This window comes from Xyrauchen texanus, chromosome 43, assembly GCF_025860055.1.
Source record: "Xyrauchen texanus isolate HMW12.3.18 chromosome 43, RBS_HiC_50CHRs, whole genome shotgun sequence".
In the NCBI taxonomy this organism is placed as follows: Eukaryota; Metazoa; Chordata; class Actinopteri; order Cypriniformes; family Catostomidae; genus Xyrauchen; species Xyrauchen texanus.
In genome coordinates, this window is record NC_068318.1 from 26,929,454 (window position 1) to 26,953,503 (window position 24,050).

The 24,050-nt window shown below is 37.9% G+C and overlaps 1 protein-coding gene across 1 annotated transcript in view; it reads left to right on the plus strand.

Moving 5' to 3' along the window:
- LOC127635658 (CXADR-like membrane protein) overlaps positions 1 to 24,050 on the plus strand; it is a 75,904-nt gene that overhangs the window by 38,318 nt on the left and 13,536 nt on the right. The window contains exons 2-3 of the mRNA XM_052115843.1: positions 17,813 to 17,970; positions 20,383 to 20,581. Coding sequence (XP_051971803.1) covers positions 17,813 to 17,970; positions 20,383 to 20,581 — 357 coding nt within the window. The remainder of the gene's footprint in view (positions 1 to 17,812; positions 17,971 to 20,382; positions 20,582 to 24,050) is intronic.

Below are 24,050 nucleotides of genomic sequence, written 5' to 3' on the forward strand. Positions count from 1 at the left end.
TTTCGCGCTAGTGGACACGTGCAGTTACATGCTCAATACGTGGCGCAAGAAAGCAGTCCAATAAACTAAAGCGTTTAAATTAAGAAATATGACTAAAAACGACTTGAGGTGTAGTAGCTTTGGTATATGTGGAATGATTTACTTGAATTTCGAATTATTAAAAGTGTATGCAAACCTGAGGCGTAACAGCCACAACGTGATTACAAATACAGGTGTGTGCAATAATTGTCAATAATTCAATGGTCCCTCATCCATTATTCAGTACGTAACTGAAATAGGAAAACAATATGTTTAAATATGGTTAGTACGCGAACACATCAATGGCCCTGTCAACGAAAATTACTTCCTACAAAAACGTATAAATGTCCAAACAATCCAAAGTTTAATGATTGTATGTAAAGAAACAGCTCGTTTATTTTATATGGATAACATGGATTTGTTTCTAAACCTAACAAAAAAACATAATTTACATTTATGCATTTGGCAGACGCTTTTATCCAAAGCGACTTACAGTGCACTTATTACAGGGACAATCTACCGGAGCAACCTGGAGTTAAGTGCCTTGCTCAAGAACACAATGGTGGTGGCAGTGGGAATCGAACCAGCAACCTTCTGCTTACCATTTCTGTGCTTTAGCCCACTACGCCACAACCACTCCTTAATTTCTGATTTTCAGTTTCGTGTTCATTGAATTATCTTTATTGAATCATTTCATGCTCTTGAAGGGTTTTGCTTTGGCAGCCTTGACCCACCCCATCCCCCACCAGGCAAATCATTTGATCACAGTATTTTGTGCCTCTTTTGGGGGAAATGGTACATACATGGTGATCGAGAGAAATGTATTTGTACATGATCTATCCCTAAAGGGTACATATTAGTACCTTAAGGTGTAACTTTGACCCAGTGAGGGTACAACCACATAAGCTGTACCCTATGTGATCACAAATGGACCCCGACCACACCCTTTTTTTCTGACAGTGTATATTTAGAAGAAATTGTCTGGTTTGATATGAAATAATGTATAGGCAGAATCTATTAGACCTCATTTTTATATCAACAGTGACAATTGCTGTTTTCTCATAAATACTATAATTAATTGATATTATTACTATTATTATTATTTAAGAGTAGATATGTACATTGATCTTACTATGGTAATGAGGACCCTTTCCTCCTGTGTAATATGTATGTTCTGTTTGAATGGTGTTTGAAATAAGGAAACAAACGGATGATAATGGGCTTATATAAATACATTTGCTCTTCAATTTTTAAAAGGGGGGAAAGAAAACTTTATTTTGATGTTGAAATCAATATCATAAATAATGTCACTTGATGCATGCCATTATACTTGAAAACCACGAACAAACTAATCAAGATAAAAGGAAATGCAACCCAGGATACATTAAATTAAGTTGAGTCGCCACTTCATTTCCAATGTAAAATCTGGGTCCCGAAGCAAAACCAGTTGAGAACCACTGCTTTAGAAATGTAGCACACAAGTCATATGGACTACTGTTATGATCATTTTACGGAGCTTTTTTGTCATTTTGAACTTGGCAGCCTGCATCCTCATTCACATTTATTGTATGGGAACTCCTAATCCTCTTTTTGCATTCATTTTTGGATGAACTATTCCTTTAAAAGACTGGCCTCTACGCTTTTTATCTGTGTTCTGTTTTGTACATACACGGTCCTTCATTCTTATTTATAGCAACAAAAGCTCTCAGCATGTCCAAGCACAGATGAGTTTTTATACTCTGTTGTGTGTAAGCGAAGAATCAGAGTTGAAATTGTTTCTGGACTGATTTCACTTGATGGCTTATAATGTTTCAAGCACTTTGCCATCATCTTGCAGCTGTGGATTTGATGATGAATGGAGATGAAGACGTTTGTTTTCATCATGGTGAGGCCGAAGATGGATGGATAACGATCACACCTCTAATGGCTTCACTTATTCTCACAATACACACGATCAGCACTTTCATCACTTAAAGGGATAGTTCACCCAAAAAAATGCTCCAAACCCGTATGACTTTATTTCTTCCGTGGAACAATAAAGGAGATGTTAAGAAGAATGAAAGAAGAGAGCTGCTGTCTTCCTTCATTCTTTTTAACATCTCCTTTTTTGTTCCACGGAAGCAAAAGTCATACAGGTTTCGTAAGACACAGAATTGTATTTTTTAGGTGGACTATTCCTTTAAATGTCTAAATGTGTCTTTTTACTGTGAATTTCTGCGTACCTTGTCTACTGTAACCCACATTTACAGGAAAGGTGATTGAACAAACTGGAATAGCTTTTCACATCTCAATTCTAACTGCTCTGTGGAGAAGGTAAAAGGTGTTTTTTTTTTAGAGCTGTATTCAAGCGAGTGCCCTGGAGGAAGGAGAGCATCTGGCCCACTTTCCTCACATATTGTTTTAATCTAGGTGCAGCGGCTGAAACACTAGCCCAGCTAGGGCTTTACATGAGAGCTTCATTCATCTACTTCCAAGCTCCCTGCGCCTCACCCAGCTCATTTTGGACCCTTCACATGTGGAGCGGATTGTGCTATGAGCTGCTTACCTGAGGGACAAACGAGGTCATGATCCCGCTGATGTGAGATAAAGTTTGAAAATGGACTACGGTTTTATTGTTCTTTAAAGGGATAGTTCACCAAAAAATGTAAATTCTGTCATCATTTACTCACTCATGTAAATTTCACTCATGTTGTTTCAAACACATTTGACTTTCTTCCTTGAAACAAAAAAGGTGAATTTGTAAAAAAGTCTTCACATTAATTATTTTTATGAAAGTTCAGGAGGAGCCCGATCATACAGACCTGTCAATCATGCCACTAGCATATACTGTATAAGCAGCCTCTTAGCGCAGACAATTCTTCCGGGATTCCGCCTCCTCACCAATTCCACCTTATTCTCCAATATCCTAACCTTCCTGACTTTTATATGTAAAGCTTCAAAAAGGACAAAAGATCACCATAAAATCACAGTGTAATAATCATGCATTATATTGCAAGTCCTCTAAAGCAATGTGTGATAAACAGAATTACATTTAAGATTTTATTCACTCTCAAATCAGATTATATTAATAAAGTGTTTAAAAACAAATATGGCAGCTAGGTCGACAACATCAGACCTCATTGGTTCTCTTTGCATCTTGGGTGTTTGGTCATGAGACATGATGAGAAGCAATGAAGTTTATACTATATTTTTATGGTGTTAAAAAATGCATACAAAATGCATTCCAAGAATGTCAAACGGGTTTGGAGCGAAATTAGAGAAAATTTTAATGGAATTTTTATTTTAGGTTAAACTGTTCTTTTAAATATTTTTGAATATTTTTGTCACATTTTTCCTTATTTCAAAAACTTTCATATAACATAGGCAATGACATATCATAACTTACAGCCAACAATCCTGATCCAAAAAAGCCCAAATGCAACATAATATGATAAGTAGATCTTGAAATATTCCTCAAAGAGTGTAGCACAAAAGGGCGCTAAACACAAGTTGTGTGTGTGTTGTGTGTGTGTGCACAAGTCCAAAGACTTCATCGTCCAGGTCAAAATGCCCGGAACACAACTAAGGGTTCATACATATTCCTGGTCTTACTGTGAATAAATAATTGGTTCACGTTGTTCCAAAGGAAAAATAAAAATGTTTTTGTGACTTTACTTTAGGCTGACGTCACCAAGCCCTCTTATTTTTAATCCCTCCGCTTCTGAACTTCATTATCCAATCCATTCCAGATGGATAAAATCAATTCCCGCCCTACTTTTTTTTTCTTGTTGAATTTCCTGTTTCACTCTGAAATATGTCAGATTACAGAAGTAAAATGGGCTGCAAATGGCGTTTCTTGCTACTTTAAAGTTACAGTTGCAAAAACAGCCAGAGAGAGGATGGAATATGATCATGTAAAACATGTGACACCATAGTGTAGAATAGATGTGTTTTTAAAGGCGAAGTTATCGCAAATACAAGCAGAGAGTAGTGACCTGAAATTTACCCCAGCAGAGCAGCGTATCTGTTTACAAAAGAACGACATGGCTGATGATGTCATCCTGTCAGAACACTCTTCACATCTGATTAATGTCTCATTACTTGTCTGCTGACTAAGCCTGGAAGAGTTACATTTGCTGCTTTGAAAAAAGCAGCCTTGCATTTACTTTAAAGCGATAGTTCACCCAAACTGGAAAATTCTGTCATGTACTTACCCTCATGTTGTTACAGCCCAAATTACTTTCTTTCTTCCATGAGCAGGCAGAGATCTTATGTAGAATGTTAGTCTCAGTCACCATTCACTTTCACAGCACTTTCGAGGTTAACACTCTCTCTAACATCTCCTTTTTGTGTTGCATGGAAGAATACAATTAATACAGGTTTGGAGTAAATGATGACAGCATTTTTACTTTTGGGCAAACAACTCCTTTAATTCTTTTCTTGAGTGCTCCAGTGGACAAATAAGCGCAATGAAAGCCTGTTTTTAATTAACGTGGAATGTTGAACATTCAGCAGTTGGGTCGTTTCCACATCACTCTTTCTAAATGCACCCAGAAAGCTGTGGCTGGCCTTGCTGCCACGCTAGTGAAAAGCACAAGACAAATTGTTTTTTTTACTGAAGTGGTTGCCTGTGCCGCACGCTTTTAAGAGCATCTGTCATTCCTCGCATCACAAACTGCATGTTGAAGCCCTTCTTACCAGATGATCCAAACCACTGTTTGTTTTATTGTGTGTACCAGCAACTTTATAGCAAAACAGTTTAGACTAAGGTCTTTCATTACAATTAGTCAAGTTATATGCATATTAAAGGAATAGTTCGCCCCCTCCAAAAAAATGCTGTCATCATTTTCTTACCCAAATGACTTACATGGAACACAAAAGTAGATACTGTATAAGGACGAATGTTAGCCTCTGTTGCCATTAAATTTCATTGGATGGAAAAAAGATGTAGCGGAAGAGAATCGCCAACATGAGGGCGAGGTGATGAAAGAATTGTCATTTCTGGGTGAACCATCCCTTTAAATTACCTTAGATGAAAGGAAGACAAGGCCAAGAGGGTTGTGATCATTTAGCTTTGTGTTCCGTTTGTGTGAGCAGTCAGCAGTGGATTCGGGAAGACAAAGATGCATTTTCCTTCTTCCGCTCTCCGCCGCAGTCAGCTAGATTTTCTACCTAATGTGCACGAAAGTTGCAAATTACAGCAAAATGGATGTGGTGGGATAAAAAGTGTATTATAGTATTGATCTGAGCAGGTCAATGGCGAACTGTAGCCCGGGATCACGTTTATGGCAAAACAGGAGTGAATCTCATCTGCTCTTTTGTTTACACTTGGATTCTGGATGAATGTTTGTGTCCTGCATTGATAGATATGTTTAGCCATTGATTTTGGGATTTATGTGGTAAAGGTGTTATCGTTATTGACTGAAACACAATTGCGTTGTCTCTTGGAGAGGAGCCATCCCAAAAGAGAGAAAACTTGATTGAATGGTTTTAAAGGAATAGTTCACCTGAAAAAATTGTATTATGTTATTATTAGGGCTGTCAATCGATTACAATTTTTAATCGAATTAATTACGTGATGTCCCGATTAATTAATCGCATTTTGCATATACAAATATTAGCAGAGAAAGCCCCTCATATAACAATAATTCAATATATAATGATTAAATAAATATATTTAGTTATCTTTAAATATTAAAAAATTATATATATATTCAGATAATTAAAATGCATTTCATTCTTGTGGCAGAAGAGTTCATCATTGATAAGGCCATACAAAAAGCGGCTTTAGAACACAATGTATTGTTTACTACCATATTATTGATCATAAGCCAATCATTAGCATACAGTTCACAGCAATCCATTTCACAAGTGAATTTGTCAATCAGTTGGAGATTTATTATGAGGGCTTGTTTAAGGACCCGTCAATTTCAACAAGCATCAGACATGCTTGTGTAGCGTCTCGGGTGCGTTGCGTCATAAACATAAAATGTTTAGGTCTCTGTGTCATGTTAAATATAGTTTGATACTTAGAAAACATCTTGAGATCCCTTAGTTAGAATTTGCGCTCCATCGAATGTTTTGAACGCAAGAACGTAACGAATGTCTGTTTTGTGCTGTCTGGTTGTTTTCTTCACTGTATAAACTTCGCGTTGCCACACAGCTGAAATGTCAATTACTGCCCTCTGGAGTAAACAGGTGGTACTACAAGCTTGCATTTCTCAGGAATCTTCCTTATTACAATCCGGGGGTATTGCGATTAATTGCGTTCATATTTTTAATACGTTATTTTTAATAAAATTAATCGCCGTTAAATCAACAGCCCTAGTTATTATATACAGTACTGTTGTCATTCCAAACTCATATGTTGTTATTTTTACATGGAACAGAAATATAATTTGTGCTCATCTGTACTAGAACAGTGTTTTCCTCCACCGAAAATTTTGCATTTTGAAAATGCTTTCCATTACTGCATGCTTTGGAAAATGATGATTTAAAGAAACTGAGTTTTCAAACGAAAGCATGTAAGTGTGGATATGGCCTTAGACACTTTTAGACACCAAACAGCATCAGTTCTTGTGTGCAATGTATCTGAACGTTATGCACAAGTTTGAATATGTGTAACAGAATTAAATGTTAGTTTTTCAGTGAATATCGACTTCAATTTGGGTGTGTTCCTCACAAAATGGCATGGACTGTCATTGCATTGAAAAGAGCTGTGTATACATTCTTTTTCTGAGATTATATAAATAGTGACAGAATTCAAATTTTTTGACTCACTATTCCTTTAAACTCAAGGGTTGGTGTAGTGAGTAAAAGCGAGAAGTAACAATTCTGCTGATATGATGTTGACAGATACATCAGGAGTCAGGTGTCCCTTCAGGACTTTGATCCTGTGGTGGATTTAGACCAGGTGGAGAGAGAGACAGCCGAGTCCAGCGATCCAACTTCTCTTGTGATAAATCTTTCCTTTTCATTCATTCTTTTGCCTTTCATCTTCTGGAGTACAGAATGACTGCTGGTTTCTCTGTCCTCAAGGGTTTGTTCGATCTGCTCAGGGAGTGAGGTGCTACTGTATTCCTAAAATTAAACATAGGTCTTATCAATCCAGTTGTGTGAAATTTTGCATATGCTTGAGTCAATAATGTAGCGCTTCGTGCTGGTTTTGTGGTGAGACGGTTGATCCACAGGGATCTGCTCTGCAGTGCAGCAGCTCTCTACAAGATCATCTCATTAAAGAAAAACATGACAGCACTTACAGTATGTGTGTGTGTCTGTGTGTCTATATGTGTCTTTATCTGCTGTCAGCTGTATGTGTTCGTTTGAAAGAAAAGCTCAAATGCGAACAGTGAGCTGTCAGGAAAGATGGCAGCTTCTTGTGGAGGTTCAGCAGTGGAAGAAATTCTCTGATGGACATGTACTGTAGGTCATAAGGGTTATACTTTTGATTATGGATCCCAGGAAGGATGCAGTGCCATATTAATTCGAATGGAGTGGTACAGTAACTGTATCTGTAACAGGTCAGAAAAAGAAGATTGTATTGCCATGGGATCATGTCCAAAAAACATTTTATTGCCATGGTACTTATAAATAGAAACTAATATGGTATTTCCATGGAACATGTCCAAAAAACATGGTATTAACATGGTACATTGTGATAGGTCTCTAGCTTTCTTTGTTAAGGAGGAAGCGAGGGCCGTGTAAAATGTCCAATGAAAATACTTTATTTCATGCACTTTGCAGCCTTACACAAACAGTGTACTTTTCAGCACAACACACAAACTCATAGATCAACTCTGCTTGCATGCATCTCTCTCTCTCTCTCTCTCTCTCTCTCTCTCTCTCCTCCGGCGGTCTGGACTGCCCTTTTAACCTCCTACAGCTCTCACTGCAACACAAAACAGCTGTTAGAGGTGAATTCGATCCATTAGTTTCACCTCATAATCGAATTCCCCAAATCGCTGTGTGACCTCAAAGGGTCTTTGCCACTTGCCGAGTAATTTAGAGCTTGACGTGGGGAGCACATTATCTCCAGGTGTAAATCCCCATAACCGAGTACCCATATTAAACAGCCAGCTTTGACGTTCTTGAGCCTGGAGCAAATTCTCATGTGTTAATTGCCCTAGTGTGTGGAGTTTTGCTCTCAGGTCAAGAACGTATAGAATTTAGTTTTTGCTGTTTGAAGGGACCTACTCCCAATTTTCACATAAGACGTCAAGCACGCCATGCGGTCGAAGTCCATACTGTAATTAAAATGGAGAGAACCTTGTGGAGGCTTGCGGGTGGGGGTGGTAAATGCTTTCAATTTAATCCCCAATAATTCGTACAGTTCGAGTAGTGTACGTGACATAAAAGCAGTGCCCTGATCAGTGAGGATTTCTTTCGGAATCCCCTCTCAGGAGATAATTCTGAAGAGTGCCTCAGCAACACTTCACTTTGAAATGTTGCGCAGAGGCATTACTTCCAGATATCGCATTACATAGTCCACCAGAACAATACAAAGCGATGTCCACGTGCCGTCCACTCTAATGGCTCGGCGAGGTCCATACCGATTCTTACGAAGGGGACCTCGATTAAAGGAAGGGGCGCAATGGCACTCTTGGGTTTGCCGGCAGATTCACCAGCTGCTAACATCCCCACTAATGCCCGGCCAGTAGAAACGGGCCATTAGATGTTCAATGTCTTTTCCTGCCCAAAGTGACCCGCCATCGGTTTATAATAAGCCGTCTGGAATAACATTTCCTGGCGGGAAATCCCATGTTCTAAGGGCTGGGGAAGCCAAGACCTCCCCCTCCCTTATATCCTCCTGACGTGGAGCTGACATAGACGGCCCTGGCACCTCCTCCCCAGCCAGCGACTCTCACACCACACACCAAAACTTTTTGTTGCAGGACCATCCACACACTTTCCCCTTATCAAAGTGGTAAATGCCGGCCAATTCGTACCCAAGATTAGTGGATGGGTGAGGTGGGGAATAACCGCAGCCTCGACACTATGCTTTTGTACCCGAAATTGAAAAAGGATTGTCACTACAGGGTAATTTTGAATATCCCTGTCCACACACCTTACCTTCACCCACCGGCTTGTATCCAAAGCATCAGATTGAACCAAGCTTTGGTGAATGGAGGTTTGATTACAACCTGAATCCACCCAGGCTTTGTATGTTCCCCCTTAATACTCAGAGTTATCCAAGGTGCTTCTGCTTGATCAGGGGTGGCCAGTGGCATGTCGGGGATCCAAACAAATTTCTCCACCTCTATTGTGGGGCATCAGTCCTAGAAATGCCCAGGTTCCCTACAGTTCCAGCAGACCGGCCCTGACTTAACACCCACACCCGCAGCAGCGGATTCACCAGCCTGTCGGGGAGAGTGGAGAGGGTTATAGCAAACTGGTGGGTTGAACGGTCCATGGAACCGGGGAACCAGTTTTGGGGATATAATTCCCAGTTTCCAGGGAACAAGAACAGGATGGGGGAAGGAGAGGGGGAGGGAGGAGAGAGAGAGGGAGAGAGAGAGAGAGAGAGAGAGAAGATGAAGAAGAAGAGGGCTCGCCGCCCCCTGAATAAGCAGCCATATGGTCCTCATCCAGATACGCCGGGCAGTGGCACTGGACCCACTCCGCCGTTCCTTTCGGTGTACTTAAACTTTTCTGTGTACATATATAGACAATTTTACAACTTCGTTACCATGACGATGTAATGTCAACAAACCCTCAACGATGATTTCAACAACTTTCTAGCTCAAATAATACACACATTTTAACAGAAAATAAAGAACACATCTACACCATATTTACACACTGGACTGTCACAGCAACACCTTAGGGCACAGTTTGTCGTAAATGGATTTGTTTCCACCAGACTGTGCAAATAGTGAAAATTGTGGCATTCTATGGCAGGTGCCACACAGAGAGAATTAAAAATATGTTATTGACATGGTAACAGGTAATATATTTTTTTTTAATATTATTACCAAGGTATCAAATCCAAAAAACATGGTATTTACCTTGGTACATGTACATATCTAAAAACTATGGTATTGTCATGGTACAAGTCCAAAAAACAAAGTATTACCATGGTATCAAGTCTAAAATGAAACATGATATTATCATGGTACAAATCTAAAAGCATGATTTTGCCATGATACATGTCAAAAGAATACGGCAATACAATGTTATAATGTCCTAAATATTTGGCATAACCAGGTCAAAAAACAAAGTAATACCATAGTATTTTTTGTGTTAGTGGAGGGGACAGGAAATTATTGGGGGAGAGAGGGGGGAAATACAATGAAGGCCAGAGTGTCAGATTTATTTTACTTTACATGTTGCAGGACAGAATCAAACATGTGCTAGCACCATCAGGGGAATATTTGTTTGAACAAAAAGAAGTGCATAAACACTGACAGGTTAACTAACCCGTAGAGCTGCTCCATACACCACAAGTTTGATTATAAAACTCCTATTTATGCTCAGTTCTCTGTGTTCCTTGTCACATTGCGTTCGGCGTGTACTAACGGTGAGACAGATGATCTTGTTGTTTTCTCTGCGTGTGTCACCCAGAGTGATTGACGCATGCGGCGTTCAGCTAGAGATAATGAGCCTTTTTCACAAGAGTGTCATTGCCCGCTTAAACGCCTTGAATTCAAATGAGATGCTCATCAGCCTTCTGGAGGCAAAGCTGAAAACTAAAGAGAAAAGTCAGTGGAATCCTTGCCTCAAGATGGTATTTTATTGTGCCCTCTTTTCTTCTCATATACCAAGCACCCTGTGGTTTGGATGGCAGCATAGCGGGTACCAGGGCATCAGGTAGCGTTCAAGCGTGTTGATGCCATGAGCTGAATTCTTGAGCAGGAAAGGATTAGAGAATGCTTCCTGCCATCAAAGTGTCGCCTACAGTCACTGGTAAGGAAGGCTTGGGTTTTAATGGGAGGGAAACATTCCTAACCTCATACTGGCAGGCCAGATGCAGAATAGTGTTTATGCAGATGCAAAATAGTGTTTGATTGAGAAATATTGGTACGAACAAAGTTCGTATGGCTTAATAAACAAACCAAAAAAAAAGATTTAAAGGTGCAGTCGGTAGAGATCTGCTGCCACAAAATAAAAATCCAGTTATTCTTGTCCTCCAGTTTTCAGAGAGGCTTCATTGTAGACTTTAGAGTGATGAGGGCAGTTTTTGCCAGCAAAGTGGGACAAGAATCAAGAAAATTGGACAAGGCAAACTGCTCTTTGTTTTTTTTTAAGTCTGTTGTTGTGCCCACTCAGCTTTGCTGGAAACTGTAAATGCACACATAACCGGGAAGAGGCGGGAAGGGGTTTGTGTGTGTGTGTGTGTGTGTGTGTGTGTTCTGGTGATATATAGAGTGTGTTTGTGTGTTTTTTGGGGCTTGAAAGAAAAGAGAAGGCAAGAATATATGGATAAATTTGCTTTTCTGTACAGTGTAGCACATGGTTCATCTTAAGCTGATTTAAACTGCATTTATCTGTCAAGGTTTGGGCTACTCTTGAAATATTACCCTCAATGCAGTTTAAAAGTTTAATATCACACATGAAAGTCTGGTGTCTCTCATATGAACATCCTTATAGAGTGAGACACTACACATTAAAGCTGTATTTTATGTCTCGGTTCCATCAAGCTATAAAAAAAGACAAAAGATATGTGTTGTATTACACCAAGTGTCCAGAGACCCAGCAATAAATACAGGCACACTTTGGCCACTGCGCTGACAGGTTCATGGTTACACTCTCTTATTTCCACAAAGCATCAGATGAACAACTCCTCATGTGTGTTACAGTACAACCTCAGAGAATGTCATATGTGAATGAGAAGTGCAATTTTTCTATTTTCTTTTTCTATTTTTTATTTTCTGAAAAGCTGCTTTGGAACAGTATAGGATACATTATTTTAAAAAAGTGCTATACAAATTTAACTGAATTGAAAATTCAGATAAAATGATTAGTTATAAAAGCTAACACTTACCCTATCCACTCCAAACCTTAACTCCCAAGTGTAAATGTGATTTGTTGTCATAATCATCCGCAACCACAACAAGCAACTAAACAACATGACATATGGTCTGCATTTTGTTGGTTTATATCAAGCGTATATATCTATGCTTGTTAGCCTCACCCACAGTGATGTCTGATTGGTAAAGAATCTGCTCCACCTAACTGTATATTTAAAATCAAAGATGTTATGATTGTCTGTTATTGTGCGACTTCACACACCATTTTCACTTTTAGTGTGGACAAACAAATTCTCAAGTGAAACTTTCTGCGTCCTTCCTAGAAAGGAAAGTTTCTCTTACGACAAACTAACAAAAACATTTTTTCAGTGCCAAAACTGCTGCAGTGTTAACTACAAAAAAAATGCGAGTTTTTAACTTTAGACAATGACTGCCGATTTAAAAAATATATATATATATATTAATTTCACACCCTAAAGTGCTAGTGTAGTGATGTGGCCTTTATGTAAATTAATTTTCAAGAATTCTCGCTTATTAGTCTGCTTATTCTGCCGCTACCTCATGCCCTATGATGTCTACAATGCGGAAAACACAGATGAAATCACTGAATCCAGTCAGAAAAAATAGTATTAGCTATACAATTGTGGAATGTCACGGAATTGGACATATTTGGGATGAAAATGAATGCACAATTAATCAAATTAAAATCTCGATATGTTGAAGTGTGATTATTAAACCGCAAAAGGTTTAAAATGTAATTTAAAATTTACATTTGCATGTGCTGCGTGCCTCAAAATGAATGTGTGAAGCCGGCTGCTTGTACACTGAAAGCACCTCATCATGAGCATCACACTTGCTCTGGGTGTGTGTGTGTGTGTGTGTGTGTGTGTGTGTGTGTGTGTGTGTGTGTGTGTGTGTTGTAGATGACAGTGAGCAGAGCCCTTAGAAGCGTGCAGCACATACAGACTATATATTTATTTTAATGGGGTTTAAAATCACAGTGGGACATGTAGCAAACTGCTTATCCAGAGGTGAGAAACTACCATAAAAAAAAAAAAGAAAAATGCAATGAAATTATAGAATAATAATAATACTAATAATAATAATGTATTAAAGCACTTCACTTGACCATAATTTTAATAACCTCTTCTGTGTTTTTGCTTAAATATTACAACCATGTGGCACCTAAAATGTCCTGGAAACACCACTTGACCTATTCCGAGGTGAAATGTTGACAATGTTGTCGGTGAACTTATTGTTATTGTTGTAGCAATAGTGTTCATTTCACCAGGAAACTGCTGTGATATGTACAACAAGCCATGTAAAAATTATTTTGCAAAAGTAAAGTAAAGGTATAATTACTTGATTATATGAGACCAAGTTTAATTTTTCCTTCTGTTTTCCTCTTCCTGTTGGAAGTGTGGAGGTGGCTTTTGGGTGTGAGATCACAGTTCTCTCCCATGGTGAAGCCCGAGTGCCAGTGTAAAGACAAAGAAGGACGTGTACCATGACTTTGGACAGTTTGAAGGGTATGGATGTGTTGTACTATTGGCTGCTCTATAATAAAATAGCTGCGATCTATGGGGAGAAGAATTTACTGGAGCACAACTCCCCCTAGGGCATCTTCACAGAAATCTACTTTTCCACCAGCTTTCGGTTGCATCTCAGCCAAGCTGCTTGGTTCCTATTGTTAATGAGCCCCTGTTTCTCTCCCCTTCCCCCCAAAAGGGGCTTGAAAATCTCAAGCTGTAGCCGATGGCAGTCCAGGAGAGGAAGAACATGACAGATGAATGCTGAACCTTTCTCGCTCCGCAGGCTTTAACGTGGCCCTTTATCCCAAGTCTCAATCCAATGGAGAACTTAAAGGAACTAAGTTTAGCCAAAATTCCAAATTCTGTCATTTACACACCCCCATGTTGTTTGAAACCAGTATGACATTCGTTCTTCCATGGAATGCCAAAAGGAGATTTCAGGCATACGGTTAGGGACCGACAGTCATCACTGACGTAGAGGCTTAGAGTTAGCTAAATCAATGAGTTTTCCCCCCAAAAAAACGTTAACTATGTTTATGTCTCAGGTCGGACACAACACCCAGTGCAGTGTGCTCAATTTTATACTGCACAATTAGGCAAATGTTCTTCCCTATCCAGGTATTTTATGCATATATATACAAATTACATTTATGCACAGTTTACGTACTATATTCTGCAGAAATTGTATATAATACATAATACTCATATATTATGGTAGTATGATATTTGGAACTACCATAATACTCATACTATCTTATGACATTTTTACTCTTTTATTTCAACCAGAATTCTGAGATCTGGCATTGGTCATTTTATAGTCTAAATAGTTAATGTCACATCACAACACTATTTTAAAACCTCTTTTACTCTTCTTGAGTATATATCATTCTCTTAATCTTAACTTCAAGGCAGCAAATGTCAGATCTCTCTGATTTTACTGTATATCAAAGACAGATTTCCATGATCCTGTGAGGCAATGCAAATTTATTGGAGAATTTATTTGATCGTATCTTATCCTTTGAAGAATAACCTCTCTTTCTGATCTTCTCTAACATGTCCCATAAATAAAGCTCTGGACCACAGAAATTCACCTGCTTCTGTCAGAACCCATTTTTTCCTGGCCTGCATTTTAACCCATTTAATACCAATACCATGCTTTTGCACAATAATTTGTCCAAAAAGTCCCTTTGATGTTCTAAAATGTTAATGTTGTATATATATATATATATATATATATATATATATATATATATATATATATATATATATATATATGGCATGGCCACACTGTTTCACATATAGTAAAAAAAAGTATAATTAAAAACTGTATGCAGTACATACAGTAGTATGTTCAAAACATGACACATGTGTAAAATGTTCAATCCAATCCTGAAAATACAAAGATCCTTGATAATATGTGTCACTTTATCTAGATTTTTAAAGCATAATGGTGTCGCATACGCTTCAGGTGTAAAGTTGTGTAGCTGTCATAACAGTGCACAGGCTGTGTGGTCATTATTGCTGTAATCAGAATGCATGCTGGGAAGTAATTAGCTTGGCCTTCATTTAGCTGCCTCGCTGTGTTAATGTAGAGAAGTTCAAATGCAAAGGGTGTTGAAGTACAGTAGAAATCGCTGCAGGACTTCCACTCTATACACAGCCGCAGCTTTTTATTGCTTGGTGAGTGGAAAATGTGTCATGATGGGAAAGGTTGTGAGTGATGGTTTGGAATAACAATTCCAAATTATACAACAGTTAATCTGGCTGCTAGTCTGAATGTGGATGTGAAATGTGAAAAGATCACACAATTGTTGATCTTGCTTTTCGTTAGCAGAGCAAAAATACAATATTACTTCCATATTGTGTATACAAGGTATGCTACTTGATATTAACTTTGATTAGATTCAGGTAATCACAGCTGTGCTGATATTCAGTACAGCAACACTCTTGCTCGTGTGAAATTGATTACTTAACAGATTTAATACGGCCATGTTATCAGCCGTATATTATCTATGGCCTATTCAGAGTCAAAAGGTGTCAACCTCAATAAATTCAGAACAATGGCTATGTTCCTTTTCAGAAATATTGAATAGTCCATTCCCTTGTTTGCGTTATTGGGCTGATTTCCTGTTCAGTGTGAAAAATGGCTGCTTAGCTTGTAAAGCCAATTCCAGTATATTATCTGAGAATATGACAATGATCGTCTCTATGGAGCAGCTCTGCTTAGCCTCTGGCCTTTCGCCTGAATCATTTTCTTTCAGTTCTGGATGAGAGCCCTTGTGCCCTTGTGTAGGAGCCTGAACAGAACCAGTGCATCTGTCATGTGCAGTGTTGGCTGCCGTTCACACAGAATGTTCAGGTTTTAAAGACGATTTGTTTCAACAGATGATATATATATATATTAGGGCTGTCGATTTAATGCGTTTATTCAGTGCGATTCATTTTACAAAAAATAACGCGTTAAAAAAATTAACGCAATTAATCGCATGCCCACGGACCATAATAAGGATGCAAGCTTGTAGTAACACCTCTTTACTCCAGAGGGCAGCAAGTGAAATTTCAGCTGTATGAGCAATGCGCAGTTTATACAGTAAAGAAAACACTTCAGTAGGCAGAACAACACAAACATGCGTTACGTTCTTGCGTTCAAAACACTCGAAATAGAGCAAATGCGATCTAAGGGATCTCAAGATGTGTTTAAAGATTGAGTATTAAACTATATTTAACTTGACACAGTGAACTAAACATTTTATGTTTATGACGCAACACACCCGAGACGTCTAACGTAGGTGTAAATTGAAGGGCCCTTAAACAATCCCTCATAATAAATCTCCAACTCTTCGGTCTGTCTTGTTTCATGTCCGGAGCATGGTATCTGGATCCTGACTTCCTGTCTGGTTCGGATTCAATCTGTGTCGGGATCCGGACACTCATACTCCATGTACTTTCAGTTATTGACGTGGGTGCATCGCGCTTACGTCATCTTGGCGGCATGCACTTCTGCCACAGCCCTGGATTACTTTTTTCCCCTACACGGTAGTTTATATTTATTTTTCCCCCTTGTGGGAGTTTTGGTTTGTTTTTGCCCTTTTTGTGTTATTAATAAATCCTTTGTTTTTTAAACTCTGTGCTTGGGTCCTGAGACTCTCTGACCATGACACCTGGTCAATTTTGAATTGTGTTACGGCACTTCAGCTGTTTTCAAAATACTTGTAGCGATGCATTTTTGTTTTTAATATTACATTGTGTTAAGCACACAATTTACAGCAGACTGAATTCTGGAAATAATGAAATATGTTCTCTTAAACTGACCTTTCTCTATATGTAGTGTTGGAAAGTCTGATTCATTCTAGAAAAAATATTTGAAAAAAGCAACATTTATTAAAATGATTATGTTCATGACAGTTTTTGACTTATTTATTTAAATTATGGTGTGTTGAATTTTGTAAATAAACATATGCATCTCACCGCCTCCACAACAACACATCAACTTCTACTTTACCTTATTACTCCATAGCTCCACCTTGTAGCAGTGAGCAGTGAGATAACAAGGAGAGAGCAATCATAATAGTGGGAGTTTACTGTCAAGTCTTTAAGAAGCAGCAGCACTAAAACCGAGCGTTTCTGACAAAGGGTCAAAATGAGGAATAAACCTCGCTAATATTATAAGTGAATCTCAAGGAACATATTCAAATAATATCATGATCCCTTTAAGAAATAACATGAACTAAGAAAGATTTAATTTTTTTAATTTTCATCAAGCAAGATTAATAAAAGCTGTCAAAATATCTTGTGCATTTACTAATGTTAACAAATACAACCTTATTGTAAAGTGTTATCGGTAAAATGAATGGTACATTAATGCCATCACCCTAAAGGAAATTGTTTATTTCCTCATTCCTCATTGTTTTGTGCCATACAAATATGGCTCTCGTTATTGTATAGATACTGTATATCTTGTCATTGGATAGTTTTTAAACTGTATTTAAAAAATACATTTCTCCTTTTATTAGTTTTGATGCAGTTTGCTACTTTTTGTTAGTACTTGTTAGCTTGTAGTACAGTTAACTACTTTTTCAAAAGCGTTGCTTGAATGTAGTTGAGCTTTAAATTATGAGTAGCTTGTAGCTTGGCAAACAATAGTTTCAAAGTAGCTTCCGCAAAAGTGGTTGCATGATATCTCACACCGCTCTCTTAAACCTCCAACCTACCTCTAAATCCCTTCAGTGATGCTGCCATCCTAACTGCTCACTGGCATCAGGCCTTAATACTTCCTCTTCTCTCTCTCTCTCTCTCTCTCTCTCTCTCTCTCTTCAGTATTGCTGAGTGTGCTTCAGGTGAACAGCCAGACAGAGATGAAGAGGGTAGTCGGAGACAATGCCACATTGCCATGCCACCATCAGCTGTGGCAAGCCGACACTTCTCTACTGGACATCGAGTGGATGCTGCATAAATCCAGCACCCGACAGAAAGTGGTGAGAGCACGTCTCTGATCTCCCGCCACTGCGACATTGCGCTGCTGCTGATGTGGGCCTTTGCAGTGGCTCGTTGCTCACCCGAGTCCCTGATCTGCAGTGCAGTGCTTTTTTCTGACTTGATGGGAAGGGTTATCTTTCTGTAAACTGCACCATCAACCAGTGCTATAATCAGCACGTAAAAACTGCTTACTTTTAATATGTCACTGGTTTGCCTTGTATAAGCCCCTAACAATTACTTTTATGATCTAATGATGTGAAATTGGCCGCAGGACAAGTTTTACATTTTAATCTGGCCACAACTCAAGCCAGTCCCTGAAGTCATTTCTGGCACAATATATATCCGACAAGAGAGGGTCAGACCCCTACCTTTAGCCAAATGGCGAAATATTTTATAGTTATTTTTCTATGTGACAAAACATGTAGTCTGTTAATGTGAGAGAGATAGTTATTTTGTCATATTTAGACTTTTTGAAACTGTTTACTCATGCTCATGTCATACCAAACTGTTATGCTTTTATTTTTTCAGTGGAACACAAAAGTAGAATTTTTGGAAGAATCTTTAAGTAGGTATTTCCACTCAAAAACAGTTCATATTTACCATGTCTGTCAAACTCCAAAAAGGACCAAAAACCCCATACTGAAAAAGCACTATGAAATAATTGCAAAAGTAGTCCATATGATTTTTGTGCAATATTTAAATGTTCTGAAAACTAGCATTTGAGGAAAAGACAAAAATGTTAGTCATTATTCACTGATAATTTTGCCATCCCCCAAAGCTCATGTCAAGATTTAAAAAATGTTGCGTTCAATTATTTTATGTGCAAGAATCAATGCCGATTTGGCATCATTGAGACATACACTGCTTTTTAGCGCTTGACAGCACCTGGTCACTTTGAACCCTTTGTGGCGATCAGTGTTGGGTGTAATCTGATTACAAAGTAATTGGTTACTGCAATCAAAATATATTTTCATAAAAAAGGTGCAACACATTACAATATTGTAATCAGATTTCAGTTACTGAATTTCAGTTAAGTTAATTACTTTTCAATATATAATCTTAAAATAATATTATTTATATCAGGAAGACTCGCAGACTTGAGTGAAATTTAAGATTACATTTATTTGATGAATATAAAACAGAAAATTAATGTCTCTCTTTGGCGTAGGCCCCGTCTGGCGGTCCGAAGAAGTTGTACTCGGAACCGTCATATCCTGCCGGAGATAGGAGGCAGGGGCGATGAGTCTACCCCTCTGCAGGACGGGACACAACTGGTGGTGGTGGGGTGGTGGAGGTTGTCGTGCTAACACACTGAAACAGCAATGTGATAGATTGTGAGCAGACTTATAAAGCAATGGCTTACATGTGATTGGCTGGGAATTACACAGCTAATGGTGCAATGATGTACAGCTGCTAGTCTTCCCACTAGAACTACACTGCACTTACATTTATGTAGAATACATTTCAAATATAAATTATGTTCATATGTGCATCTGTTTCTGTGACAGCTGAAGAGACAACAAAAATTAACAAGGAGAAAATATAGACATTATTTTGAATTAAAGTAATTAGCGTGAATAATTTTCAAAGAAGGAATCAGTAAAGTAATCTGATTACAATTTTTGTTTCACAATGTGTAGTGAAATTATATTTTTGAGTAAATTACCCAACATTGGTGACAATTTTGTGTTACAATTTTAGATTCCATAGAAAAAATACCAGCATAACGGTTTGGAATGACATCAGTGACATCAGAGTAAATAATAACAGAATTTTCATTTTTTAGTTGAACTATTCCTTTAAATTGACTGATGCTCAGTTGTGAACTCTCCCATTGAGATCCAAGTCAAAAACATTTATCAGTAAAATGGGATGTTTCTGTAAGCAAAATAAATTTGCCATTGCTTTGTTGAGTGAAGCCAGTGAATCGTGGACACCAAAAGACAAATATAACCCAGAAAAAAAAAGCCTGATTCTCAAAGACTTCAGAATTTGACAGACTCTGACTGCAGGCGTGGACTGTGACTCAATGCAGATGACACTGAATTGTGTCCTCATCTCAGGAAATTTCACAAGCTTAAAGGGATATTTCACTGAAACATGAAAATTCTGTCATCATTTACTCACCCTAATGTTGTTCCAAACCCTTATGACTTTCTTTCTTCACTGAAACACTAAAGGAGATGTTTGGCAGTTACTCACTTTCATTGCATCTTTTTTCATACAATAAAAGTAAATGCCACAGAGGCTGTCAGTCCCTAACATACTGCCTAACATCTCCCTTTGTGTTTCATGGAAGACAGAAAGTCAAACAGGTTTGGAACAACATGAGAGTGATCATTTTAACTGTTAGGTGAACTATCACTTTAATACACCTTGTTTCATTTGTAACACCTTGCCTCTCTCACTAGGTGATCACATACTTTGCGGGTCGAATCTATGACCCCAATGAGAGCGAGGTGGGACGGCTGTCCCTGACGGGTGACTTCCTGAAGGGTGACGCTTCACTCATGATCAGTGACCTCTTGCTCACTGACTCTGGAGAATACATCTGCAAGGTTAAGAATGGTGGGAAGTACTACTGGAACACAGTCAAACTCATCGTGCTCTGTAAGTCTCTGGACCTACAGCTTGGCTTTAATTAACTCCTCTCATAAGCCCAGGGAATGATAAAGACATGACAGATGCTTTTGTCACGAAGCTGGGCACCAGAAATAGCACCAGAAAGTTGTTCCTCCGCATTGTGCGACAGTTGAGCCTAATCTTGGGGTGAAATGACATTCAGCTAGTACATGACAATAAGAATGACTTGCATATGTGCCGGGTGCTCATATATTGCATGATATTGTGGAAAGACAGCTTTGCACGTCGTAATATACATAATTTAACAGCGGTGCCGAGAAGCTACTTTGAAACTGAAGCTTCCCAAACTAAGCTACTGATATTTTGAAATAGTTAAACTAAAGTTAATTTACTCTTTTGATAAATTAATTAACTACACTCAAGTAACTGACAAAAAGGAGCTATCTAGATTGCTTCTATTTAAGGGAACAATATATTTTTAAATCATAGGATTTATTATTACAATAAGAGCAGAATGTATCTGGTACAAAAACAATATAAAAAAGCAATTAACATTACGTTATTACCACTCAGTGGTCGTTAAACAGAAAGTGCTTTGTACATTTTATGGAAATCTCCACGATTGCCATAAAATGTACAAAGCACTTTCTGTTAAACGACTGCTGAGAAAGTTCGCAAGAAAGTTCGAAACAGCTGAACAACGACATACTGTTTGCTAACATTCAGACTCCTGCCACACTGCAGAGGGACATTTAAATATGAGGATGCACAAGACCACATGTACAACAGTAAATAAATTCCTTATGAAACTATAAAGTCCTGTAAAACCTGCAGAAAATTTGCCACATTTTTACATGCAAATGCATTTGCAATTTCCTGCAAATTATTGCCAAAAATTCGTTTTCACGAGTAGTGGCGAACCTGCAGCAAACCTTTGGCTTTAATGGACAATTTGCCACTACTGGCAAACACTTCTATGGCAAACCTGTGGCAAGAATGAAGAGTTTTCCACAAAGCTCATTTGCATGTGAAAATAAGGAGTGGTTTGCCACAGGGATTTGTCTTAACTCTTGATTTTTGTGAAAAAGGGAAAAAATTGTTATCAATGACTTCATACCTCATTCTATAAGTACAAAATACACAAGATCAGTAAAATATGCTGTTGTTACTACTTGATGATGATTTAAAAGTAATGTATATGCAGTAGATAATGTGTCATTTGTAATGTTTACCTTTTGCATTCATGGCACGCTATATGCTGCAAAAATATTTGCCGTTTACACTTTATCTTTGTAATTAATGATGATACTGATACTACTGCAAAGATTGGTTTCTAAAACAGTGTAAATGGGTAGAATACAGACAAAAGAATGATGATAGGCATATCTTAGTTTGAGCAGATGTGTGAATGGCTTTCACTGCAGACGGAACTTAAGTAAAGCAGCATATCAAACATCATAGTAAATGGGCACTTAAAAGTATTTGTAGATTTGATTCCTTTTCTATACTAATTAAACAAAAGAAATTGCATGATACGTTCTTGGAAAATGTCTCTGTGCAAACTATTGTACAGATGAAGGTAAGTTTGCAGCAGTTTGTTAATGACTCTACACGCTGGTGTGTTCATGTTGACTGATCTCAACTGACTGGATGGGAATTAGCTCTCGGCATCAAAGTAGGTGGAGCTCCAGGTCGCACCTACTGCCTTACTGGCAGTAAGAAGGTGTTTAGCAGCCGGAATGAAGTTTCCCTGAAAGTTTGTGCTGGCGAGCTGTTTCAAACCACCAAAACAAACTTTAAAACACTTTGTTTTGGCTAGATTTTGTTTTAAATTACATCACACCCCTTGGTTCATCGATTTGGAATGAATTGAGGTTCTGACTAGAGAATGAATGGTGTCGGATTTAAAAATAATAAAAAAAATGCTATGATGGTTCACATTTTAAAGTGCTCTGCGAAGTCATCATTTATGCCATTTGAATAAGTAGCTGCCTATGTAGGGGTGGGCAATATTGGTAGTAATTTGGCAACCGGTATACATTTTGGAGTATCTATATCGCAAGCAGGCACACAAGAAATGTGCACCTCATTCTATTCACGCCACATGTACATATTCTGTTGGAGAATTTTAGGAGGAACACAGAGTCTTTTTATGAGAGCTTGAGAGAACTGATGAAAGGTTTTCAGGTCATTTTTCGGCAGCCGAATCAAATTCAATGACATTAATCTCACATTCTGAATATTATTGTCATCAGACACAGGCAGATGTGTTTCAAACCTATCTCAAAAGGTGGGAGAGCCTGTCATTCTAACCAACACTTATGAGGAAAACTTGCATCATGTGTCATTTGTGCGTTTTTTTAAACTACACATCATCACCCTAAATAAAATTCAGTTCGAATGATGTTAGATATTTGAAAACAAACCGGCTTTGCTTTCAGATATTCAAATATTGTCTACAGAGAGACTTAAACTATTAAGAGCCTAATGAAGTGTTTTATAATAATTATACTAGTCAACAACATCAGACTGAAATGTGACATTAGCATTGTGTTAAGGTTGATTACCACTTTTTGAACACCACGAATGTTTTTTAACTCTATGTTTGTCAAGTTCCAAATAAAAATAAAATATATTATATATATCGGTTCGGAGTGGATCTTCAATGGATTGCCCTTTGAAGGTCTTTGTGTTGTTCTGTCATTCTGAACACTGAAGTAAAGCAATTATTGTTAATTTACACTTTACAAATTGATTCAGTTATTAATTTTATCTGACTCCAATTTTATATTAATCTGACTCCAATTTAAATTGAATCACTAATTTCGATTTAAGCTCTAATTGATTTCTGATCATTCTTTTAGTGTAATCTTTTTATGTTATTGATTACTCTGAATGTCCTAATTTTCATTATCCTTTCATTTGAGTCATTTGCTGGCCAGTCCCGTTCATAGTCAGCGGTTGCTGGGTTTACTAATATCATATGGTTTGGCCGCCTACTGCTTGCTCTTAACTAGATGTGAGTTTTATTTAGTCACGTTTCATAGAACTTGCTAAGACGGCGATAAGCAGTGACTGGTGGTCTTACCTGGTTTTCTCCTATTCATAATGTCATTACCCTGGACATAAGTTTGCAGTAACAAAAGTCATCCCTTGAATCTACCGGTGAAAAATGATTTTGGAGGAATCCAGAATAAATTAAAAAGTAACAATTTATTTGCCAAGTAGGATTTAAAACGTAAATTACAAAATCAATCAAATCCAGTTTCACACACTATCAAAATGAACGAACATTCCTAAAAATATAAGACAAGTACCTGGCAATGGAAAAACTACATGCAATAGCAAAGCATGGGAGATCTGGCTACAGACTTCCTATATTAAAACTACACAAATCAATTGTGTGGGATAATCTGACTATAGACTCGATGAACAATGTGTCACATTTCCTTAAATACCCAAACCAGAGAAAACATAAAGAAAGGGAATTTTGGGA